Genomic DNA, 25208 nt, shown 5'->3' on the forward strand with positions numbered 1-25208 from the left:
ATCAAGGTGTTTTGAAAATACAAGATAACCATTCACAAAGGAGTAGAAACTGAGTTTTTAAAAAAAGGTCAAGCACAGAAGTTTTTGTGCAATTCCACAAAACAAAACAAAGCAAACATTTCAATTTAATAACAATAATTAGAGCTTATTCATGGAAAAGTTTGCAGATTAAAAAAAGGTCAAGTTCCACAGCAAATTCATTTTCACATGCACATAAAGGGTTTTTAAACTTAAACTCCATACCAAGGGTTCCTCAGTTATTTTTTTTCTCTATCTTAAACACAGTATTTTGTTCTTATTTTCAAGTTATTGGTGAAAGAATTTTAAAATATTTTTAGTTTGATAGGCCATTTTTATGCACCAATAACTCAAAGACACGCCAAGAACCACAAACAAGTCAAACTTTAAAATATGACTGAGTCTTGATAAGGTACAGAATGAAAATTCCTCAGTTTTCCTGGACTACCTGGCATATCTGAAAAAACAAAATTCAACACGTTTAAAACATTAATGGAAAAACTAAATACCAATTATGGGTCCTGACTCATTTTCATTTGTTATAATTTGATATTTCCAAGCTTTGATATACATCCATGGCTTCAATACTGCATTATTTAAAAAAAATCACAAATGCATTAAAACAAGTGATAGCTAAGGCTTCAGATACTTCAGCTTCTTCTTTTTAAAAGCAAATTAAAAGAGAGAGACTTCCAAAGGTGCATTTTACAAAAAGTTATGAGCACTAATATTACTAAGATAAAAAATAATCTTCAATCTAAAACAAAAGTGTCTATAATTAATAGAATACAGAAAAATATCCTCAGATCAAGACTTGAAGGGATTTATGAGATCGAAAAAGGATACTGTATTTATTCTCTTAATGGCCCCACAGTAAATGCCCCTTAAAATACACTTTCCATGTCGTGCTATGTAAGATGATTTTACAGAATAAATGCAGCAATGATAAACACATGCAAAGACATCTTTGTACTTACCAATCCTGCTGCATACATGGGCACTATAACAGGTTGCTTCTTATTGCCCGTGAAGAGCTATATACGTACGTTAGAGAGAAAGAACATATATTTAGAGAATGATCTGTCACAGAATGAAAGTTTCCAAAATATGCTTGTAATGGTTTATTACATACATCATGAATGATAAATTGAAGAAATTGTTAAATTGCCCTTATGGGGTTATATTTTTGATCTCCTAGCCCAATTCCTTCATTTTATAGTTAAGGAAAAACACTAAAACAACTTTTCCTAAAAATAAGAAATATTGCAGAAAAATCTAGATAGATTTATGTTGGCATATTCAAAAATACATGAACATGTTAAACCAACTAATATTTATTTTTCTGAGGAACTAGTTTCAACAGAAGTGTGACAGAATTTAAAAACATTCATAGGTTGATTAAAGGATTTTCCAAGGTACTAATAAACTCACAATGTTTCGGGTGTCTATTCCCAAGGAGCACAAGAGCTTCTTGTTGCTATGGGAGCCGCCCCACTGATATCTCAAGCCATGTGCATCATGGATGTCCTGTAGCTCAGCCCACACATCCAGCAGTTCCCTGCAAAGGTCACGATGAAGCCACCAACAATGGGTTACTCAATAGCTTTCACCATGAATTCTACTTTTAATGTGACTGTGAAATATACATTTCAATTAATCTTGTGTCTAACATGAGTATATAACTACTATCTGAATGAAATCAACAGCCAACACTTAGTCATTAGAAAAGTAACTAAGTTAAACTCATTTGAAACAATCAAGCAAAAATTGGGCTGGTATGTTATTCTTTTTAAATTGTAAGGCAAAAATATTTAAAAGGAGGAAAGATACCACCCAGCATCCCACCATCTTTCTGGAGCTATTTAATATGTTTTCTCCTTGAGTCTTGACCCACAAATACACAACTGCAATTACAGCATATTTAAAATTCTGTATTCTCTTTTCAGATTTTAAGCATTTCCTTATGTACATATGTATCTTTTTCAGTGGTTGTGTAATGTTCTATTAGACAGATGCATCATCATTTATTTAGCCACAATCCTACAGTTTTAATTAAGTTGTTCTTATTGTTTGGCTCCTATTGCTAGTAGTGCAAGAATATCTTCCTGTATTTTATGGTGTGTGTTATTGCAGAATTGTGTTATTTCCTTAGAATGAATCTCTTGGGTCTAAGAGTATGAACTATCTGCACAGCTAGCATATTTTTAAAAAATATCTACAGTTTAAAGATGGCAAAACATCAACCTTTTTGTCCCCTTCTGTTCTCAGAAATCACCCCAAAACAAAAGTCAAGAAGCAAAAATAATATTCATCTTCAATGAAATTAAGAAATACTGCCTCCAGAGGTGGGGAGTAATGAAATGTAACAGAAGTACCCAGGAATAAGAATAACTTTGAAATTAAAATTAGCAAGTCAATCTAGACCCTCTAACATCTAATAATTAATAGGAGTTCCAGAAAGAAAACAGAGGCAATGGAGGGAAGGTAATTGTCATTATAAGAGAATTGCTCAATACTGAAGAACAGAAGCTTCCAGATTGAAAGGTTCCTACCTAGTACTCAGTCCAATGAATGAAAAAAGATTCATATCGAGATACTTCATTGTGAAATTTCAGAACACCAGCAACAAAAGACCCTAAATTATAAATTTGATGTAGGGGTAGAATAAAGTAAAATTTTACCTCCTGTGTACCTTTTTCTCTCAGGAGGCTATTAGAGGATGTGCTCCACCAAAATGGGATTTAAGTGAAGGCAAGTCCCAAGACAACATGTGTTTAGGGGGCCTAGACTGATCCATTCCAGATTGGAAGGAACTGGAAGATGGAGGACTCCAGGTAAAAAATGGAATGGTCAGCTTGATAGGTTTTATCACAAGTAAAATTATATTAACAGGCTGTTGGAGGGTAGGGAAAGACTCAGTAAATGAAAAAGAGAGGCAATTATTAAATCCAGGAAAAAGGTATACTATAAAGAAAATAGTGGCTTAGCTGTGAACACTATATATATGATGATAATAATGAAAATACCAAATAACAATTTAACCAAAAACTATGATATAAGTATACTGGGAAGATGAAGAGAAGAGAATAGCAGATGTAAGATCTAAATTTTCATCTATCATACTAGGAAATCAAAAAATAATATATAAAATTGATTAGAATATCGATTTAGAATTTTTTTTTAAAAAGCTCAAAAATGGACAAGTAGAGAGTCTTTTAAATCATATCTTTTGGCACAATATAATTTTTTAAATTTAAACACAGTAATGTTTTAGAACCTTAATGGTTTAAGATAACCTTAGATAACCTTATAAATTAGAACAGTTGAAACTAACAAATATACATGCTATCTGGAAAGTGTCTACTACTTACCCACTTTCAGCTAAGGCCTCTCTTCTTTTTATTGGCAAGGTGCTTGTTTCCAGCAAGTGCTTCAGGGAAGTAACTTCTTCTTCAGTATCAGGGACAAATATGGAAGGAAAACATGCTTCGAAAATTCGCTCCAGGCGGTTTAGTAAAGCTGTCTGCATCAAAACACCCCCCAAAAGTTTATTTTCATTTTTGTAATTTTAATAATGTCATAGCTTTATCATTAATACACACACACACACCCATACACCAATATCCTGTCCGCTACTAGGGGGTGGGGGAACTACCAGTCAGATACAGGAAACACTAAGTGAAAGAAGCATAACTACTCATAGAACAGCTTTAAATAATTGTGTAATGACAAATAAATGTCGTTACACACCAAGCATCATGCCTGGCACTTTACAAACATTATCTTACTTAATCTATTACAAAATTCTACAAAGAAGAAATTACTACCCCATTGTACAGTGAGAAAGCAATCTCAAAGTTTGAATAATCTGCAAGCAAAAACAAAACCAAAAAAACCAAACAGTATTCATAATCTTTCCATAACACTGGGGTGTTTCTTACTACCACTCACATACTCTATAGAACAATAAGATTGGTGCTTGCAAAAAGTATTATCCTATTATAGTTGAACAGAACCTGGATATGAACACGTGAATTCTGAAAACCTTATTTACAATTTTTAAAAAATTTTACTGAAGTATAGTTGATTTACAATGTTTTGTTAATTTCTTCTGTACAGCAAAGTGACTCAGTTATACATACATATATATTCTTTTTCATATTCTTTTCCATTATGGTTTGTCACAGAATATTGAATATAGTTCCCTGTGATATACAGAATGACCTTGTTGTGAAAACCTTTAAAAATATCTGCTAATAGAAGAAACCAAAGTAGGAAAGAATGTCCCAATTTTTACTAAGAAATTCAATGGCTCATTTATCATTTTGATGATCTGTGCTATCTTTTAGAAATTCCATTTCTCTACTCTTCTATGGTGTGCATATTTGTATTTCTGAATAGTACACTACCTTTCCTCCAAGCAAAGCCTGCATATTCCCTAGAGTATTTTCTCTGAGAACACTGGCATTTTTGGAGTATTTTTATTAATTAAAACTTGTTGGATTTAGATTAACTTAGATTTTGGGGGTACCAGTAGGTTTAGTCTACATTAGTAACCTACAATAACATTTATTCCCACTTTCCTAACTTTATTTCAGATACATGTAAAATATTTTCAACTCAGCTCACCTTACTACTTAAACATCAACTAGGAATACAAACTTTTAAGTCAAAACTTGTTGGAAGATTAAGTGTACTACTGAAATGACATCCTGTGTACAAGAAAATGCCACATCATGGTGGTACTTCCTGCCAAGTAACAAAACAAGTTAATGCTTGATTTCTGTTGTTTAGTATAGTCAGCAAACAGGAAAATTAAAAACAAAAGGAAAAATTTTCACATACATATTTTCCAAAACAAAATCTCTTTTGGAAGCAGTATCAGAGCAAAAAACTTAACGCTGCATAATTGGTCTCAGGGTACTCTTCTGCTATCTCTACAAAAGTTTAACACCTTCATTATATTCATGTATGTGATATGGGAAAAGGTTCTCAGTATCAATTATGAAACCTACAGTAAAGAGTAGACTCAAGATCCCAAGGCTTGTGAAACTTGAGTGCATCAAGGGGACCCATACTTAACTCACTTCAACAGAGGGAATGGACAGACATTACTTTTAAAGGGATCAGATAACCGTCTAATTGGAAACATAATAAGCATTGGCTCCTCTTGGGCAAGGAGGGTAAGCAAAAACTCACATATGACCAAATTTTATTTCTCTGTAAATTAAAACAGAATCTTTCTTGTATCCTCTTTGTTATCCTTTTAATGGGATAGAAAAAACATTTATCTAAGGATGAAAGAAAGGACCTCAAAACATATTCAATGATTTGGATCAATCATTACACATAACTACCAGGTCTTAGGTATACCAGTGAGCAAATTCTCAAATTAGTGGAATGTACTTGAGGAAACAGAACATTATTTTAACCCAATCACGTTTAAACTTTGTTTTAAACGTCTTCCCAACCTTTTCTCATAAAGAATAAAATTACATGGAAATTTTAAAAGAAAGTTCCATATGTCTTTAGGATTAGATATTAGACTCAATTGCTTCAAATCTTTTGTTGAATGAGGTAGAGCAGGAGTTGGCAGATTTTTCTCTATAGGGCTGGATGGTGAATATTTTTCGTGTTGCAGGCCATCCATAAACAAGTAAATGTGGGTGTGTTCCGATGAAACTTGATTTACTAAAACAGGCGGCAGGACAGATTTGTCTGCTAAGCCATAGTTTGCCGACCCTGGAGGTAGAGCCATAAATAAATTTTTTAAATAAAGATTCAAACAACCAGAATCCACTAACTGACCAGCACCACTCACCACAAGGAGGAACTCCTCAACAATTCAACAAGAAAGCAGCTAATAGAATTAACAAAGATTTTGATTAAAATTAAATTTCCTAACATTTTACTTTTTAAAGTATATTAATTTCCAACTATCTATAAGACCAGTTTGAGGCTAAAAGGGCTACTATCTTGTTCATGGTAATAAATAATGCCAAATTTCATTTACTACTAGTTAATTCCAGTAAGTAAATAGCTGATGTAATTATAACACTTCAATAGAGGACTGTGGACCCAAGGGGCTGAGACTCAGTTTCAGGATTTATAAACTGGAGCTCTCAGGGCCTACCTTACAAGGTGAATAATAAATTAGAGGAGTAAATGCTTGACACCCAGTGTGTGCTCAAGAAGTGGTAGCTTTTATCACTACTCTTGTTATTATATAGATGATACATACAGACACAGTGGCCTGCCAAGGAATAAATGTCAAAACCAGGTTCAAATCTCACTAAGGCTATTTCTCCACCACTATTTAGCATTCTAAATCATTATGAAAATACCTGTCTCAATTTATATCAATTTCTACCATATTATATCAAGAAATTAAATAATCCCAATATTTTGCATCCTCCCCAAGGTCCTCCTATCAAGTTGGGAAAAAGGTACCTAATTAAAAAATATCTGTTGTTAACAGCTGCTTATATAATGAGAACCTGTTACTGCTACTCCTTGGGGATTTTAAATTTTGAAAATTTGTGAACATTTTGGTTGATTGTTGGCATTTGTAACTTAAATCTTGATCACATTCTGAAAATCAAAGAGTGTAAACCACACATGAGATGTGTTAAGATGCTTTACTTCCCAAGAAGCACAATAAAGTTCAAAGATATGATGGAACATAGCCCAAGTAACATGGTAAGTAGAAGAGGTATAAGAATATGACTAACATTAACACTCAGAAGAAGAGAAACTAACTTACCACAAGAATAGTTTCTCTTATGACCAAGCAGATAAATTTCTTTCAAAAAAACAGATTTCCCAAAACACTGTAATCAGACACTCAATTTTTAAAAACTCATAAAATTTGAGCATGAGATAAAAGGTAAAGGTTGGGACTTCCCTGGTAGCGCAGTGGTTAAGAATCCGCCTGCCAACGCAGGAGACACAAGTTCAATCCCTGGTCCGGGAAGATCCCACATACCACAAAGCAACTAAGCCCGTGCGCCACAACTACTGAGCCTGTGCTCTAGAGCCTGGGAGCCACAACTACTGAGCTGGCGCGCCACAACTACTGAAGCCTGTGCGCCCTAGAGCCTGCGTGCTGCAACTACTGAAGCCCACGTGCCTAGAGCCTGTGCTCTGCAATGAGAAGCCACCACAATGAGAAGCCCACGCTCACCGCAACTAGAGAAAGCCCGCATGCAGCAACGAAGACCCAATGCAGCCAAAAAAAAAGGTAAAGGTTGATCCTGGTAAAGGTTTTGGGTTTTTTTGTTTCTTAAAGATTATTAAATAATTTTAATTGTTTTAAAATATATTCAATTTTTTCCTCAACATTGTCAGCCAAGGTAGTTTAACACATGCAACAGCCTTAAAGTCAGTAAAGTGAAATATTATTTAAACTTCGATTTATTCTACTGTGCATAAGCAAATTATTCATCTAACACTACTATTCATAGTTTCCAACAAAGCAAATAGTAAATTTTTACTAAAGAGCCAGTGCTGCACTCTAAATTAATGTGAGGGTAACAAAATAAGTACACACCCACTTAGCATATTAAATATTTAGCTGAGGTTACAACAGTAACTAAATAGCAAACTAAATAAGTTAATATTCACTCCAGTTACTTGAATTTCAAATGCCTTCAACTTCAAAGTCAAAGAGGAAAAAGAGTCATCAGTTCTCCCTTGAATTTGGAATTAGGAAACTGGTGATTGAGCCATGTCTGTCAATTCAAACACATATCAAATTCTAAACCCGCAAACAGCAGCACATCTGGCCATTAAACATTTTAAGAACAGGGGGCTCTGATAAATGCAGGGTTGAAAGGCAAATGCTTTTCTAGACAGGTACCAGACTCCCTTTTTATTTTCTCTATCGTTTCCAGCACTAGGAAGCCAAAGGAGAAGGTCTGCTACTTGCAGACAAGCACACTTGTGCTCAGAAGAGTTCCTACCTGTCAAAACTATTCTGAGAAGGGAAACTAGCCAGAAGCAGCACTTTTGCTCTCAAACTAGTCTGACAGGTGAGTATATAGCTGAACTAGGGGTACTCCCACACAAATTCTCATTTATCTCCCTATTACTTTTTGCTATTCACCAAAAAATCCAGTTGGCAACACTATTTGTTGCACCTTTGAAGATCATTTTCTAAGAAGTGCATTTCTGAGATTATTCAGTAACAGCTAACATTTATTGAGCACAAGTTATGTGCAAGACACTGCGCTAAGCACCTTTAATATGCACAATTTCATTTTATCTTCATAATGAGAGTTTTGAAGTAAGTACTATTATTATTCTCTAAATCTCAGGTTCAGAGAAGTGGCTAATGCAAGTCAGTGCTGAAAGCTGGATCTGAATCTAGCAGCGTGACTCCAGAGCCTTGATTTTTAGGTACTATACTATAACCAGGGCCAACTTATGCAGTAGGCACAGGGCCTAGGGTCCACAATAATTTTAGGGGTTCATGAAAACGTTTTAATAGTTAATATTAACATACTCAACCTTATATCAAGTCATAAAATAGAATTTTAAATATCTTTTATGGGGAAGGGGCTCACAAAAGTCATATGTGGTCTTAGCTATACTACTCTCCAAAGGTACACTGGCTTTTATAGGATTTCTCTCTTTCCCAATTTTCTCATTTCTCGTATATTTGTTTTCCTATCAGGGTTCTTTATTACCTTGAATCCCTCTATATTTTATTTTTTTCAACCCATACAGTGTTTCTGGAAAAGCAAAAATGATTACCCAATGTTTTAATTCATCAATGAGGGCAAAGCACTATGCATGAATTCACTTATACTCATTCCCAGTTCTGTCCTGTCTCCATGTCTGGGTTTGGAGGAAGAAAACCCTTTCATTTTATACACTGGTGTAAATAAGTCATATTATCTAATGCAGAGCTTCTCAACTGACGTGGCTCAGTTACAAACAGGTTACAGGTCTTCCAAAAATCCTGAAAGCTATATATGGATATTTGGTGTTCCCTCTTGTGACAGTTAATTTTATGCATCAACTTGACAGGGCCAAGGGGTGCCCAGACATTTGGTCAAACATTATTTTAGATATGTCTGTGAGGTTGTTGCTGGATGAGATTAATATTTGAATTAGTAGACTAAGTAAAGCAGATTGTCTTCCTTAGTATGAATGGGCCTCATTCAATCAACTGAAGACAGTTTGCGGACTACAGATCTTAGGACTTCGTGATCATCTCCATAACTGCACGAGCCAATTCCTTATAATACATCAGTCTGTCTGTCTGTCTCTCCATGCATGCATGCATGCATGGTTCTACTTCTCTGGAGAACCATGATTAATACAACTCTATTTTGTAAATGACTACAGTGGAGTATAAAAAGATTGTGTATTGAAATTCTCATTCAGTTTTCCAAAGGAGTGTATAAGACAGCACCGAGGATCCTAGACTATGGTTCTGAGGCCACTCAAAGGCATATCCCCTTTAAAGTATCTTGATTTTAAGGTAATTTCTAAAATTCCTTCAACATATTTCTAGTTAGTTTTCCTTTCTTCCTTACAAACAGTAGTTGATTAATGTCAATAGTTTTAATATTGATAGCATTAGGTCTTGTTCTTCAGTGGAAGTTTAGAAGAAACATAAAATCCACTGGGCAATTTAATCTTCCATTTAAGAGGATACCTTATGCCTTACCACCATTAAATATTAAGTAAGATATCAAGTACAATCTACAACTGTATACTTATCAATCCCCAGTTTCAAGCTACGTAAGAAGAGTAACCAATTGTAGTACTCACTATGCTCTAAAAAGATGGTTTGCCCCTTCTGCACAGTTTCTGGATAAATCGAATAAAGTATTTCTATCTATTTTGGAATTAAAGACAGAATTTCAAATTTTCTGAGGGAAAAATAACAAAAGGAATTGCTGTCCAAATACTTCAAGCAAGCAAAGAGCTATACGGCCAAAATCTCAATTTCTTTCTTTCTTTTTTTTTTAAAATTGAGATATAATTGACATACTATATTAGTTTCATATGTACAACATAAGGGTTCAATATATGTATATATTGCAAAATGGTCACCATAGTTACAAATTTTTCTTTTCTCGTATGAGAACTTTTAACAACTACTCTTAGCAACTTTCAAATATACAATGCAGTATTATTAACAATAGTCACCATGCTGTACATTGTACCTCCAGGACTTATTTATTTTATGACTGGAAGGCTGTACCTTTTGACCACTTAATTTCCTTATTTTGTTGCTTACTTATGTTTTCAGTCATAAGTTCAAGTGTTCACCCACATTAAGGAAAACCTGCACAAATCTTAGGCAGGTGATTAAATAAATGACGGTGAAAAATGTAGTTACACTCAGTTTGAGAATGCTGACTTTCTGGTGAGCAAACCAATAACTTAATCTCAAAATAACATAAGCCAAAGTATTAGTGATTCTCTTCTTTTTCCTTTTTGTGATACTCAATTTTTAAAGCTCTCAAGATAAATCTTCTAATAACATTTTCCCAGTAGCATTATCAATTAGATGGCTAATAAAAGAAAATGACTCATAGCTTCCTTTTCTATAGCCAGTTAGTATAAAGAGATTACTTACCAATTACCTAAATTCTCAAATAACACCCAGAGCAGTATTTTGAAAATTTTACAAAAGCTCAGAGTTTAATGCAGTGCTCATGACATTATCTCCTTTACCTTATACCTAAGAAAAGGCATCTTGGCTATTTCAATCAAGGTTCCTTTCTGGAACATTAACAGGTTAAAAAACCCCAAAAAACAAAAAACTGTTAAAACGATACATATAATGGTCTTTTGGAAAAAGAACTGCTTTCAAAGTAAGGAGATCTTTGTTTTTTGTTACTGTCATTTTATTTTGTTTTAAATCTTAGCCCCAAAAGTGAAGAATAATTTTGACCTTTTTCCAATTTCTACAATAGAGATACCACTAACTTGCTTTTCTCTACAATTTATAAGAATGTTAACAGGAGAATGAAATAAACTGAACTCTGCGTTCTCAGAAAAAAGTATTCACTGAAGGAGAAGAATATTTCTCAATAAATGGTCATTATGGCTTTTACATCAAGGCCTGAACCCTCTGAGGCTTGCTCGACTCACCATCTGAGAACTGGCTTGACTAAAAACATTTTATAAGTTTCAAAGATTTCTACTTGGTTGACTTTTCCCTAAGTAACAAATTATTGCAATAAAGTTGCAATAATTGATTGTCTCTTGACCCACGGAAGATATATTTTATTAAAATGTTAAGATATCCTTTTGGTAGGCTGAAAAAAGGAAAGTACTAAAAAAACAGGGACCTGGACAATGTCACATACATAGCAAAAAAGTCAAAGAAATTTGAAATGACAACTATACCATTTGTCTGACTTCACAAAGAACTGTTCCCAATGTTTGCTTAATTGAATTAACTGAGCTCTGAATTCTAAAAGACTCTCACAACATTCTGTCAAAACACAATTTGAGGGCACTCTGTTCAAGACAGAATTGTTGTATCCAGGTAAGATTCAATAGGGATAAATCATTTTATGATTAAAAAATCTAACTTTTAGTGTCATTAATATGTGAGGATTTCTGTGCTGTCCCCAAAATGGTGGCAACTAGGAGAAACATTTTAAGAAAAATATTAATAAATCTAATCCTCTCCTAGAGAACTAGATTAATGTGCATTTCCAGCAGATTCTGGAAAAGGAAGAAACTACAGGTCACAACCCTCCTTTACAACAGAAGGATAAGAATGGAAGTCACTTTCCAACTCAGTCACTTTCCATTTCCCCACCTCAATTTCCTTCCAAACTTCTCTTCTAGCCCCCTTCCAGCAGTTTCTCCTTTCCAACATGCATCTCCAAGTTCTGCTCATTTTGCATAGCCATTCAGCGAAAAGAAAAGCCTGAGGACTGAACCAGACAAATCTCAGGAAGTCAATGCATCTTGACACATCCATATAGTTTTTGTTTTATTTTTACAAAACAGAATCATACTACAAGATTCTTATTTTTCAATAGATTTTTTTCACTCGTTTTAATGTTTACTGTTATTTTATCTTTACAAAAGTCCTTTGCAACAGATATTACCTCCTTTTTTACAGACAACTGAGTTCAGAAGTAACTTGTCCAAAATCATAACACTTATATGACTCTGAGTCAAGATTCAAACTCAGATCCGTAAGATTCCATAAAGCCCTTGTACTTTATTTCCTCCTATATCCAGTTATCAGATTATACATAAATAACTTCAATCAACTTATATGATGCAAAAAATTCCTTTTTGAAGTGGTCATACTTTAAAAAATACATTATATGATGATGTTAAAAGTTCTAAGGCTATAAATTAAAGATTATCCAATACTAGTGTCACCCTATACTCTAATAAGATGAAACTAAACAGGGAAAGGATTAGGTCAAAAACCAAGAGTCTTCACTTTGCATTATATAATTAATTCATTCCTTGTTTAAAATTGTAAGCTTCTGCCTCAATAATGAATTACTCAACAGGAATAATACACATTAGCCAAACCATGTAATAACTGAATTAGCAAATTAAGCTATTCAGACACTCAATGTCAAATGAAAAGTGATTAGCTGTGCACTCCAACTGGTGGTACCACAATTTCTACAATATCTTAATGTATCAGCGATATCAAAGCAATGATGTATAACCATTTTAATTAACAGACTCTGGAAATATTTCCAATTGAAAATGGTTTGCTTAGCAAAAGATAATTGGAGAAGCAAAGTTTATAGATTCTGATTTTATTCTCAGTATTTTTAAAATAGGCCTGTGGACCAAGTGTTACATATATCAATAAAAAGCAGTGATATTCAAGGGAGTGCTCTCTTCCATACCCCTGGTTAAATTTAGCACAGGGTACAACTCAGGACTGGGGAACAATCTAGATATCACACTGCACCTCCAGGGGCTACTTTAGGTCAAAATAAATCTTAATGAATCTTCTCTGAAAGAATCTGGACCAGAAAAGGATAAAGTACAGGGGCTAAGGGGTAAAAATATTCCTGACAATCCTACTTCCTAAGAGTAAACATAAATATACATTTGCAAGAAATTATAAGCAAATAAATAGTCACAGTACGGCTAAGTCGGCTACAGCTGTTGCATGTTCTAGCTCTAACCCTTAATCCATCTGACATCCTCACCTCAGGCCTTTTATTAGCTGTTAAATTATGAGGCCCATATCTGTTTTTTTTCAAATTCTTTTTCTATCCTTCAAGTCCCTATAGCCTTCAGCACAGATTGAGGTTTCAAACTCTGCTTGCTCTTTTTTGTAATCAAAACTAGGTCTTTGATAGACAAAATTAAGAGACATTACTTTCTGAAGCTTAAAAAATCTTCTAAATCTCAGTTTAACCTTCTTTTAAAATCACTATAAAGGTAAAAACTGAAGGATTTGCTGGAATAGTTCACTAACTAATGAATTTTTACATAAGTGGTATTTATATTTATCAAAAAACCAAGTTGATGATTATGATTATTTAATATTTCTGTAAATATTAAAGAAACCCACTGAGATAAAGAAAAATCTTACCAAGCATTATTATAAGAATGTCTCTTTAACATTAACCAAATGATTGTGAAACATGTAACTAATCTACAAATCTGGCAAGCATTGTATATCATAAAGAGATGCCTTTAACAGGTACCCAATTAAAAAATACTTTTTGAAAAGCTGAATTAGAAACCTCCACAGCAATTAATGTCATACAAAATAGAGAAAATGAGTAAATACCTGAGCTGAAGTGGCTGTTTCCTGTAAATGACCACCAGCAATTGCTCCTTTGGAAGCTGCTAAAGGGACACTGTGCGTTTTGGGGGTTCCTGGAGTATCAATCTTCTCATCTGTCCTATGTGACTGCCAGGCTTCCTTTCGATGATGAGATTCAGTAGCTTGCTGGTCTCCAAAAGCAGCCCAAGAGCAGCTATCTTTCTGTTCATCCTCAAAAGCATTCCAGTCTACAACCTGGCTAGGACCAGCTGAACTGAAGTCCGCAAAATCATCAGAGTCCTGAAAATCACTGCAGTCATCTTGAATGTTTGGCACAGAATCAAAATCTCCAAACTCACCTTCTTGCCCAATTTTCAGTTCTGAAACAGGTTCAGTGCCTGTCCCAGTAGATTTTCTTGCCAAATTGCATCCCTCTGATAAACTATCAGAAGTCTGTTTTAGAACTGACTCAGTAAATATAATTTCCTCTGGGCAAGAGAGAGCATTTGATTCCCCAAATTCTCCAAAGTCATCACCTGGTTCACTAAAATGTGGAAAGTGCTCTGAAGACTCTTCAAAAGTGACATCACTCATTGAATCTTGTGTACCAGTAACAAAAGGTGGAGTCGTGCCACTGGCTGTGCCAAAGTCACCAAAATCATCCTCATTGGTATCGTTGCAAGTCACAAAGTCATTACTACTATCACCATTTTTTACACTTATAGAATCATCCAAAACATTTTCTTCTGTACGATCAATGCTGAGGCTTCGGGAATCAGTAAACTTTCTACTTTCTTCTTTGGAAGAACCAACTTCATCATCAGCATCATAAGTTTTAGTAGAATCCATGCATAGGTCAGCACATTTAGAAGTAAATAAATCAAGTTTTTCCTCAGTTTTACATTGTTCTCTCCTACTGGCTTCTGAATTTTCAGCTGAGTCTACCAAACTCCAAGCCTTTGATTGAACACTTGAATTTAAAAATTCATCCTGTTGCAATGTTGGAAGGCTTTGTTTTTCACTGGTGAAAGCTCCATTACTCACCATGCTTATTTCTGAAACACAAACCTGATCCTCTCCAGCAGTGTCTCCTTTATCGTCAATGCTTCTATCCAAGGACACTTCTTTTACAGAATTCAGTTCATTGACTCTATTAATTTTATTGTTTTCCTGAATGGTAAGTGCTTCCCTATCATTTAAAACTGCACATCCTATTTCTTCTAGTTGTATCCTTTCTTTTTTGGAAAATGTGGCAAAATCTGCAAATTCCTCTGCAGGACTAGGTGCAGAGTCTAAATTATACTCAGTACTGTGAGTGCTAAGAGGCTTTCGTCCTTTTGAATCAGCTACAGTGTCCAGATCATCTGTTCCCTGAGGATTTACAGTTTCCAATACTGCAAACCCATTTGTTAGAATCTCCAGACAAGGAGGCTTTTCACCATTGCAGCTCTCTAACTGCTTGTTTTGATGAACAACATTCATATCAGTTCTAAAATCTCCTGGAGAGAAACTTTCAGGTGTTCCAACATTCTGTCTCTGTTCCACTATTTCATTCAAATCTCTTGGACTTTCTATGCCATCAATGGAAGTATCTAAAGTTTTAGATGAAATTATTTCTTTGCTGGTGGTAGAAAGTAAAATATCAGACTGTCCTTTCACAGAAGAAGAAAGTTCAGCAGTGATGTCCTTATCATTATTACCATTTTTAATGGACTTCAAGCTTGTAAGGCTATCTACATTTTCTGAGAAATCATGAATTGGCATAAAATGGTTTGAAGGTACAAACTCTTCCTTGGGATGAGTATAATCTGGTGTATCAAAATCAACAAACCCTACACCAGAAGGGCTAACTTCGGAAAACCCACCAAATTCCCCAAATTCATCATCATCATCATCCTCAGCTCCATTGTCTAGTGGTGGTGGGGATGAAGAGTACATTCGAATGATGTCTGGCTCCATTGTTCAATTGCTTTCAAATAATTAATTTACACCTGAAAAAAAAAGATTTTTTTTAGGGAACTGATTACATAGAACAAAATCTTTAAAAATTCTCTCAAAGAAACTTCAAAACTATGCAAATTTACAGTGCTCTGTTTTTTATCTTTTAAACTATTTTTATCTTAGGTGAGATTACACAGCTATAATATAATGGCAAAAAAAAAAACAAAAAAGAAAAAAAACACTCTCTTCTAGTGTATGTTTCCACGGGCATTGGTAGTACATTACTGAATCTGGGGATTCCAGAAAATTTCAAATAAACACTTAAAAAAGTATATCTGTAAAAGTCTCTCTTGGGGCACTTGCTTGTTCTCTTAAGCTCTCTTTCCAGTTCATTGGGGACTCAGGGCTTGCCTTATGGATTTGTATGAGTTCTTTATAAATAAAAGACATGAAAATTTTATCTCTAAAAATGGCTATGAATATTGATATTTTCCTCACTTTACTTTTCAATGTTTATTTCTGACCCAAGTTAATTTTTTTTGTTTGTTTTAATAGACTTTATTTTTTTAGATAAGTTTTAGGTTCACAGCAAAATTGAGCAGAAGGTACAGTGATTTCTCATATATCTCCTACCCCCATTCATGCATAGCCTCCTCTATTATGAACATCTTCCACCAGAGTGGTAAATTTGTTACAACTGATGAACCTACACTGACACATCACTATTACCCAAAGTCCATAGTTCATAATAGGGTTCATTGTTGGTGCTGTACATTCTATGAGTTTGGACAGATGCATAAAGACGTGTCCACCATTACATTATCACACAAAATAATTTTACTGCCCTAAAAATCCTGTGTTCCACCTATTCTATTCATCCCTCCCACTCCCCTGCCCTGGCAACCACTGGTCTTCTTACTGTCTCCATAGTTTTGCTTTTTCCAGAATGTCGTATAATTGGAATCACAGAGTATGTGGCCTGTATACACTGTATGATTGGCTTCTTTCACTGATTACTATGTATTTAAGGTTCTTCCTCCATGTCTCATGGCTCGATAGCTCTTTTTTCTTTTTTCTTTTTAGGTACTGAATAATGTTCCATTGTCTGGTTGTACCATAGTTTACTTAATTTTTTATAACTTTCAATTTTGAAATTGCTTAGGACTCACAAGAAGTTGAAAAAATAGTACAGAGAGTTCTCATGTATACTCCCACCCAGTTTCCCTCAATAAGAATATGGTAAACAACAATAGTACATGATCAAACCCTGAAACTGACATCAGTACAACCTATTAACTCAGCCACAGACCTTGTTTAGATTTCACTTTTTTTCTTTGTGTGTCTGTATAGCTTTATGAAATTGATCATATGTGCAGATTAGATTTCAGTAACTGTCACTATAATTGAGGATTAGAACTGTTGCAAAAATAGTTCAATAATACTCATCAATATAAAGAAAGTCCCTTGTGTTATCCCTTAACAGTCATGCCCTTCCCTAAACCCTAACTGCTGGCAACCACTGATCTATTCTCCATCATTATAATTATGCTATGTCAAGAGTGTTATCTGAATGGAATCATATAATATGTAACCCTTTGAAGTTGGCTTTTTCACTCAGCTTAATGCCCTCAAGATCCATCCATGTTGTTGCATGTGTCCACAGTTCATTCCTTTTTATTGCTAAGTACTGTTCCGTTATATAGATGTTACCACAGTTTGTTTCTCCACTTACTCCATTCAAGTCATTTGGGTTATTTTCTGTATTTTACAATTACAAATAAAGCTGCTATGTACATTTGTGTACAGATTATCATGTGAACATGAGTTCCTATTTCTTTAAGATGAATACCCAGGAGTGCAAATGCTGGGTCGCATGGTAAGTGTGTGGTTAACTTTATAAGCCAAACCGTTTTCCCAAGTTAATTTTTAAGGGATCAAATTAATTAATTTTCCATTAGTAATTTTCTTCATTATTTTGCTATCATATAAGCTTACAATTGAATACATTTTTATTTTCTTCTACTTAGAGGGTTTTTTTTTACATTTAATTTTTAATACATCTACAATTTATTTGGCATATGGTCTAAAGCAAGGGTCTAAGTGAATTTTTTTTCTGACTAGCAATTATCATAATCCCATTTATTGAATAATCCTTCCCATGCCCACCTGTTTATGATACCTTCTTTTTCTATACATTTAATTCTTAAATGAAATCTATGTCTGGGTTATTTTGGTCCTCTGTATTAAACAGTCAAAAGTGTCACAAGACAAACTTAACATTAAAAGCAAAGGGAAGATTAACATCAAAGTCCTAGAACAAAAACAGCCCATAGATAATGAATTGATACTGACTACAATTCACAGTTGTCCTTAGACACATAAGGAAAACGTTTACTACAAAATTCAACCAGTTTTGCAAGCTAACAACAACAACAAAAAAACTTTCTTCCGACTATCAGGATAAAATTTCATAAGATCTTCCAGTTTTACAGAGAAGGTACCTTAGAAACCACATAATTTAATTCAGAGATGAGGAAAATGAGGCCTACTGGTGAGCAACTTTACCAACAGTCATACAGCTGGTTAGCAGAGAATGGCTTCAGAATTTCGAAAAGATCTTTAGGTCAATGACTGGTCAGCTGCTGAGAGAAATAAGCAAGTCATGAGAAAAAAGATTCCATTGTAACATCTACTTTTAATTGTTCACCTATGAAATCAGCATTATAAAGAAGGAAATAACTGCTTTAGTGCTAAGATACCTTCTTTTCTGCTGATTTAAAGAGAAAAAAAAAAAAACAGTAAAAGATACACATAAACCCTATTTTCTTCCCTTGTCTAACATCCCCAATACCCCTTCTAATGCTGGGTGTACAGGGTCATTTGACCTCTGACAGTTTCCCTTTAATGATGAAGTTCCTAGTATTTAAAAATACTCTCCAATTGTTAATGAAGGTGTGGAGAAAGGGACACTTGTACACACATACTACTGGTGGGTGCATACATTGTTACAAGGCTTCCAGAAGGCAATCTGGCTATTCTAAAAAAAAAAAAAAAAAGTTTTTAAAGTAAAACAAAATGCTCCAAAGGGATTACTTAAGCAAATTATGCTACATAGGATACTATGTACTCATTAATATCATAATTCCTTTTTTTTTTAAAATTTAAAAGCATTCATAATGATGGGAACATGTCAAAAGGACACAAAAACCAGCTTGAAGGGGTTACTGCTGTTAAAATCAGGGACAAATTGAGCATCAAAATAAAGATGATGATGGATTATAATTCACTGAATAAAATAATAAACTATCAGTCCTCATGGATATAAACATATAAGTGAATAAACTGAAAGTTAGATGAGGAACAAGGTACTGCGTAGTTTCAAAATATCACTACAACATACTTAATTACAAAGGGAACAAGTGTAACTTTACCGTGGTGAAGCCTGACACTTAAGTGATCAAAGTGAACATCACTAGTAATGGGAATATCGAAATCATGCATCACCTGACAGGATGCAATGAGGACACAGACTCACTTCTGGAATATTCCTGCCAAAAATACATAGCCTGAATAAATTCATGAGGAAACTTCAGACAAATTCAAATTGAGAGTCTACAAAACAACTGGCCTAAAATCTTCAAAAGTATTGATCAATGTCATGAAAGTTATGAAGAAACTGGAAAACTGTTCCAGACTGAAGATGACTAAAGAGAAGTGACAAGTAAATATAACACTTGTTTCTCAACTGGCTCCCCTTTTTATAAAGGTCATTATTGGGATGACCGTGAAACTTGAAGAGCCCAAGAATTAGACAGCAGCAATACACTGATGCTAATTTCTTGATTTTGATGGTAGTATTGTGGCTATATAAGAGAATGTCCTTGGTATACACTCTAAAATATTTGAAAGAGATGGGGCATCAGGTTGGCAACAGTCTCAAATTGTTCTGGAAAAAAATCTTATTTGTACTGAACCTGCAACTTATTTATAAGTTTGTGATCACTGCAAAATGAAAAAGATTAAAAGCATTCCAGGAGATTTATGTTTGCATTTAAAATATGCCTATTTTATAAAAAAACGTGTTACTTATACAATAATAATGCTTTATTAAAAATTGTCGCAAGATAAGCATAACATAAAATTTACCATTTTAACCATTTTTAAGTGTACAGTTCAGTGGCATTAAGTACATTAACACTGTTGTACAACCATCACCACCATCAATCTCTAGAACTTTTTTCATCCTCCAAAACAACAAAGTATCTCTGTACTCACTACACAATAACTCCCCATTCCCCCTCCCCCAGCTCCTGCAACCACCCTTCTACTTTCTGTCTCTATGAATTTGACTACTCTAGGTGCCTCATATAAGTGGAATCATACAGTATTTGTCCTTTTGTGACTGGCTTATTTCACTTAGCATAATGTCCTTAAGGTTCATACACGTTGTAGCATGAGTCAGAATTTCATCCTTTTTAAGGCTGAATATTATTCCATGGTATGTATATACTAACATCTGTCGACAGATGGATAGGTTGCTTCCACCTTTTGGCTATTGTGAATAACGCTGCCATGAACGTGAGTGTACAGCATACCTTATTTTAAAAACTTTTTAGTTTGAAATAATAATAGATGAACAGAGTTGCAAAAATAGTAAAGTCTGTACACCCTTCACCCAGTTCCTCCTAATGGTGACATCTCAAATAGCTCTAGTACAATAGCAAAACTGGAAATGTTGGTATTACTATTAAGTAGACTACAGACCTTATTCAGTTTTCACCATTAAAAAAAACCCAAAACACTTGCATTCATCTGTGTTTGTATATAGTTCAATTTTATCCCACATACAGATCTATGAAACTACCACTATCAAGATACAGAACTGCCCCCACTCCCCTACCTCATTCCTGTCCCTGGGCAACCACTAATCTGTTCTCCATATCCATAGTTTTATCATTTCAAGAATGTTATGTAAATAGAATCATACAGCATGTAACCTTTTGAGGTTGACTTTTTTCACTCACTACAATGCCCTTAAGGTCCAATGTATGGTTATTACGTGCATCGGTAGGCCAATTATTTTTATTGTTGAGTAGTACTCCACTGTACAGATATACCAGTTTGTTCAACCACTGACCAACGGAAGGACATACGGGTTATTTCCTATATGTTACTATTATAAATAGTATATATACTACATTAATAATACATACACTAATAGTATATTTAAATAGTATTTATAATAAAGATGCTAAAGCATTTACATACAGGTTTTTGTGGGAACATAAGTTCTTATTTCTCTGGGATAAATGCCCAAGACTATAATCACTGGGTCCTAAGTTAGTGCATGTTTAGTTTTGTAAAAACTGCCAAACTATTTTCTAGAGTGCTGTATCATTTTATATTCTCATAATACTATATTTTTAAAGAACCATCTGTGATGTTTAAGTAGAATCTGTTCATGGTTAATCTATTGCTTTTTCTAAAACTTTTCATTGTTTGAAAAATATTTTATTATTTCAAGGCTTATTTAAAACTCAGATGCTAAGGCAAATACAAAGACCTGAAATCAGGAACTTTGTAACCAATCCAACAACACAAAGTAGTTTTTCTTCCTGTCACACCTTGGCAAGGTACTCTCTTTCTCCTTCTAGGTGCAACAGGCTCTATCAGCCCCCCAGACTATGAACATTTCCACATTCCTCAAACCTGTGTCACCTATTGATGGGAAGAACGTGGGCTGCACATTCCCCTTCAGCAGGTCTTGGCTCTGGCCCAACTCACCCTTCAGAAACCTAAGAGAGTGCCACTGCTCACGAGTTTCAGCCAAGAATGCCAACCAGCCAGTGTGGAGGAGGCCTGAAATTTTTCAGAAAATTCTTCTGTGCCCAGGGCAATTCAGTAAAATTTGTTAACTGAAGTATATTTGTTCGTTAACTGAAGTATTATTTGTATAATGAATTTACATATTAAGTCTGACTTAGACAAATCTAACTTTTTTTTTTTAACCACAGGAAAATATGGATTTTAAAGTAGCTATTTCTACTTAACAGAAAAAAGAAAAAAAGATAGATGAGCTACTTTAATACAGTGTCTGGCACACGACAACCTCAATAAATGTTTCTTCATCCTTAATGAACTACTTACTCCACGCACAAGGAGTCCTAATCAATCATCCAATTTCTTTACAACCTGAACAAGCACTTGTGCGTGTGTGTGTGTGTGTGTGTGTGTGTATGTGTATGTCTGCAGGGAAGGGGGTGTGCTCAACTTGCCATTGTTTTGTCTGCTTATTCCAAGACCTGGTAGAGGAGAGTAAACAAGTAATGGGGATATTCAGGAAAGATTCAAGTCATAGTATACACAAGGCTCTCATGACTGAGTAGTAACGGTAGTCCTAAAGGTAGTCAGAGCAGGCCTGTGCCAGAGTAGCAGCCAAGGTGACAGGGGATATAATGAGTGAAGGAGATTCAGTATTAATCTCTCACAAGAAGAGGCGCCACATTTGCTTACGGAGTTCTAGCCTCAAGTCTGAAATAGTCTTAGAAAAAAAAGATGGTGAGTCTCTAGGCTGAAAGCTCTGGGGCTAAGTGGCAAGATGGGCTTGGCAAGGCAGAGGAATGAAGAAGGATTGGTCTATCATCTAAGACTATCTAGCCATTTCAAAATAGTTTCTCAAGAAAGACAAAATTGGAGGATTTAACCTACCAGATACCAAGCCTTGGTTTAAAGCTATATGGCCACATGATAACAAAGATGCCAATGCAGTGTGGGGGGCGGGGGGGAAGAACAGCCTTTTCAACAAATGCTGCTAGATCAACTGGGGGAAAGGTCTTTGACTCTACCTAACATCTTACCCAAAAGCCAGCTCCATACAGATTGTAGGCCTCAATGTGAAAGGTAAAACAATCAACCTTCTAGGAGATAATTTAAGAGAATATTTTCATGACTTTAAGGAAGACAAGATGTTTTAAACAAGTAACAGAAAGCACTACTCATGTAAGAAAAAACTGATAAATTGGACTTAAGATTAAAAACTTCTGTCCATCAAAAGAACAACATTAAGAGAATGAAAAGGCAAGCCAATGCCTGGAAGAAGATATCTGCAATACATGTAATTGTCAAAGAACTCATATCCAGAATATGCAAAAAATTCCTACAAATCAATGTGAGACGACCTAAAAGAAAAATGGCCAAAATATTTAAACAAAAGAGTATTTCACAAAGGTGGATGTCCAAATGGCCAGTAAGCATTTGAAAAGTTGTCAGGGAAATGCACATTAAAACCACAACAAGAGGGACTTCCCTGGTGGCACAGTGGTTAAGAATCCACCTGCCAATGCAGGGGACATGGGTTTGAGCCCTGGTCCGGGAAGATCCCACATGCCATGGAGCAACTAAGCCCATGTGCCACAACTACTGAGCCTGCACACTAGAGCCCATGAGCTGCAACTACTGAGCCCGCATGCCACAACTACTGAAGCCCGCGCGCCCTAGAGCCCGCACGCTGCAACTACTGAGCCTACACACTGCAACTACGGAAGCCTGTGCACCCTAGGGGCCGTGTGTCACAACTACTGAGCCCGCACGCCTAGAGCCCATGCTCTGCAACGAGAGAAGCCACCACAATGAGAAGCCTGTGCACCGCAATGAAGAGTAACCCCCCGCTCACCACAACTAGAGAAAGCCTGCATGCAGCAATGAAGACCCAATGCAGCCAAAATAAAGAAACAAACAAACAAAAAACACCACAAAACACAACTACACACCCACCAGAATGGCTAAAATTAGAACAATTTAAACTATAGCCACTGATGGCAAAGATGTGGAGCAATTGGGATTCTCTTTGGAAGTATCTACTAAAACTATACCAGGTTTATACCCCTAATATATATATATGCACTAAAAGACATGCACAAGACTCTTCATGACAACTTTATTCTTAGCTGAAAATAACCCAAATGTCCATCAACAGGAGAATGGTTAAGATAAACCATGGTATAGACAAACACGGCAATGAAAAGAACTATTAGTATATGCAACAACATGGATGACTATCACGGACATAATGTATAAAAGAAACCAGATAAATACACACAAAATACACATTGTATAAGTCCATTTCTATGAACTTCAAAACAGGCAAAACTAATCTATGGTGGTAATTCAGAATAGTGGTTATTTATAGGGAGGGGGTAGAGCATTGACTGGAAGGGGGCATAAAAGAGCCTGTTGGATGCTAATAGAGATAATGTTATTATCTCTTGACCTGCGTAGTAGTTACACAGGCACATACTTTTGTAAAAATTCACCCCATTGTACAGTTAAGGTTTGTGTGCTTTGCTGTGTGTATGCTATACGTCAAAAAGTGTTTCTCAGAAAATCAACATACTTAGATTACCAGCAGCTATGTTATAAGTGAATGAATATGTGACCATAGTTTAAAATATACCATTCTATTAAAAAAAAGTTGTGCTTGTTTAACCTTGCCTTATTCTGGGATTTAAGGCTATATATGTATGCCTCAAGAGGTAGTATGGTATGGGGGAAAGATGTTGGATCTGGAGTTAGACAGATCCTAGGTTCAGATTCTGGTTTCCCCGTTTACTAACTATGTGAGTTTGCCCTCTCTGAGCTTCAGTTTCCTATCTATAAAAAGGGGCTAGCAGTCCCTACCTTTCAATGCTGTTATGAGTATTAAAGATAACAGACCTTAAGTACCTGGCACATTCTGTGCACTCAGTAAGTTATAAACTATCATCACATTTGAACTTGCACCAAGTCTGCGGCTCAAATCATAGTCTACCCTTAACAAAATCTAAGCCAACATTTGCTTAGTTGGCACAAACATTCACATGACTCTGCATATACTTTTATAAGTCACTGAAAGAATAAATCATTAAAGAAAACTATTACTAACCACATTAAAGATACATGAAGTTGACTTTACTTCTAATTTCTATAACCAATCCCTAGAAAATAGGAAACAATGCCCAAGGTTAAAGGACTAAGACCGTATCCTCTGAACCAACTCAAAGGACCAACAGTAGTCTGTTAAAAGATGGAGGTTTTGAAGTGGAACAGGCCAAGGCAACCCAGAAGTTCTCACCAGTAGTACCTTGAATTATACGGCTGTAGATATTTTCAAGTTAGAGGAACGACCACAAGAAGAAAAGCTTCTAAGAACGTGCCTGGTTGGATTAGGATTCCACATACTCCTCTAAGAGAGAGTTAATCCTCGACCAACCCTCTACCCTCCATCATCCACACAAAGTGTTAACTACCCCAAAGATCCTTGGGCTCACATTTGGTGATAGTGGTGGGGTCTCTAAGAGGCCCTCTAGGAATCTCCCAGAATCAAACATTGAGAGTTCCTTCCAGAGAAGCTAAAAACCCACCACAGAGAAATTCCCATCTTTTACAGGACATCAGCCCAGCTTTATCAACTTGTACATCAACTTTCAAGGCCAGATAGTACTTCTAGATGATACAATCCAGCTTTACCAAGGACCCTTCG

The 25208-nt window shown here is 35.2% G+C and overlaps 1 protein-coding gene across 3 annotated transcripts in view; it reads right to left on the reverse strand.

Annotated features, from left to right (window-relative positions):
• Positions 1 to 25208, reverse strand: part of AFTPH (aftiphilin) — a 63022-nt gene that overhangs the window by 21007 nt on the left and 16807 nt on the right. For all 3 annotated transcript variants that reach the window (XM_059943199.1, XM_059943200.1, XM_059943201.1), the window contains exons 2-5: positions 13775 to 15741; positions 3390 to 3541; positions 1450 to 1576; positions 996 to 1052 (exon numbers count right to left, since the gene is read on the reverse strand). In XM_059943199.1, coding sequence (XP_059799182.1) covers positions 996 to 1052; positions 1450 to 1576; positions 3390 to 3541; positions 13775 to 15709 — 2271 coding nt within the window. In that variant the 5' untranslated portion in view covers positions 15710 to 15741. The remainder of the gene's footprint in view (positions 1 to 995; positions 1053 to 1449; positions 1577 to 3389; positions 3542 to 13774; positions 15742 to 25208) is intronic.

This window comes from Balaenoptera ricei, chromosome 13 (genome assembly GCF_028023285.1).
Source record: "Balaenoptera ricei isolate mBalRic1 chromosome 13, mBalRic1.hap2, whole genome shotgun sequence".
Classification (NCBI taxonomy): domain Eukaryota; kingdom Metazoa; phylum Chordata; class Mammalia; order Artiodactyla; family Balaenopteridae; genus Balaenoptera; species Balaenoptera ricei.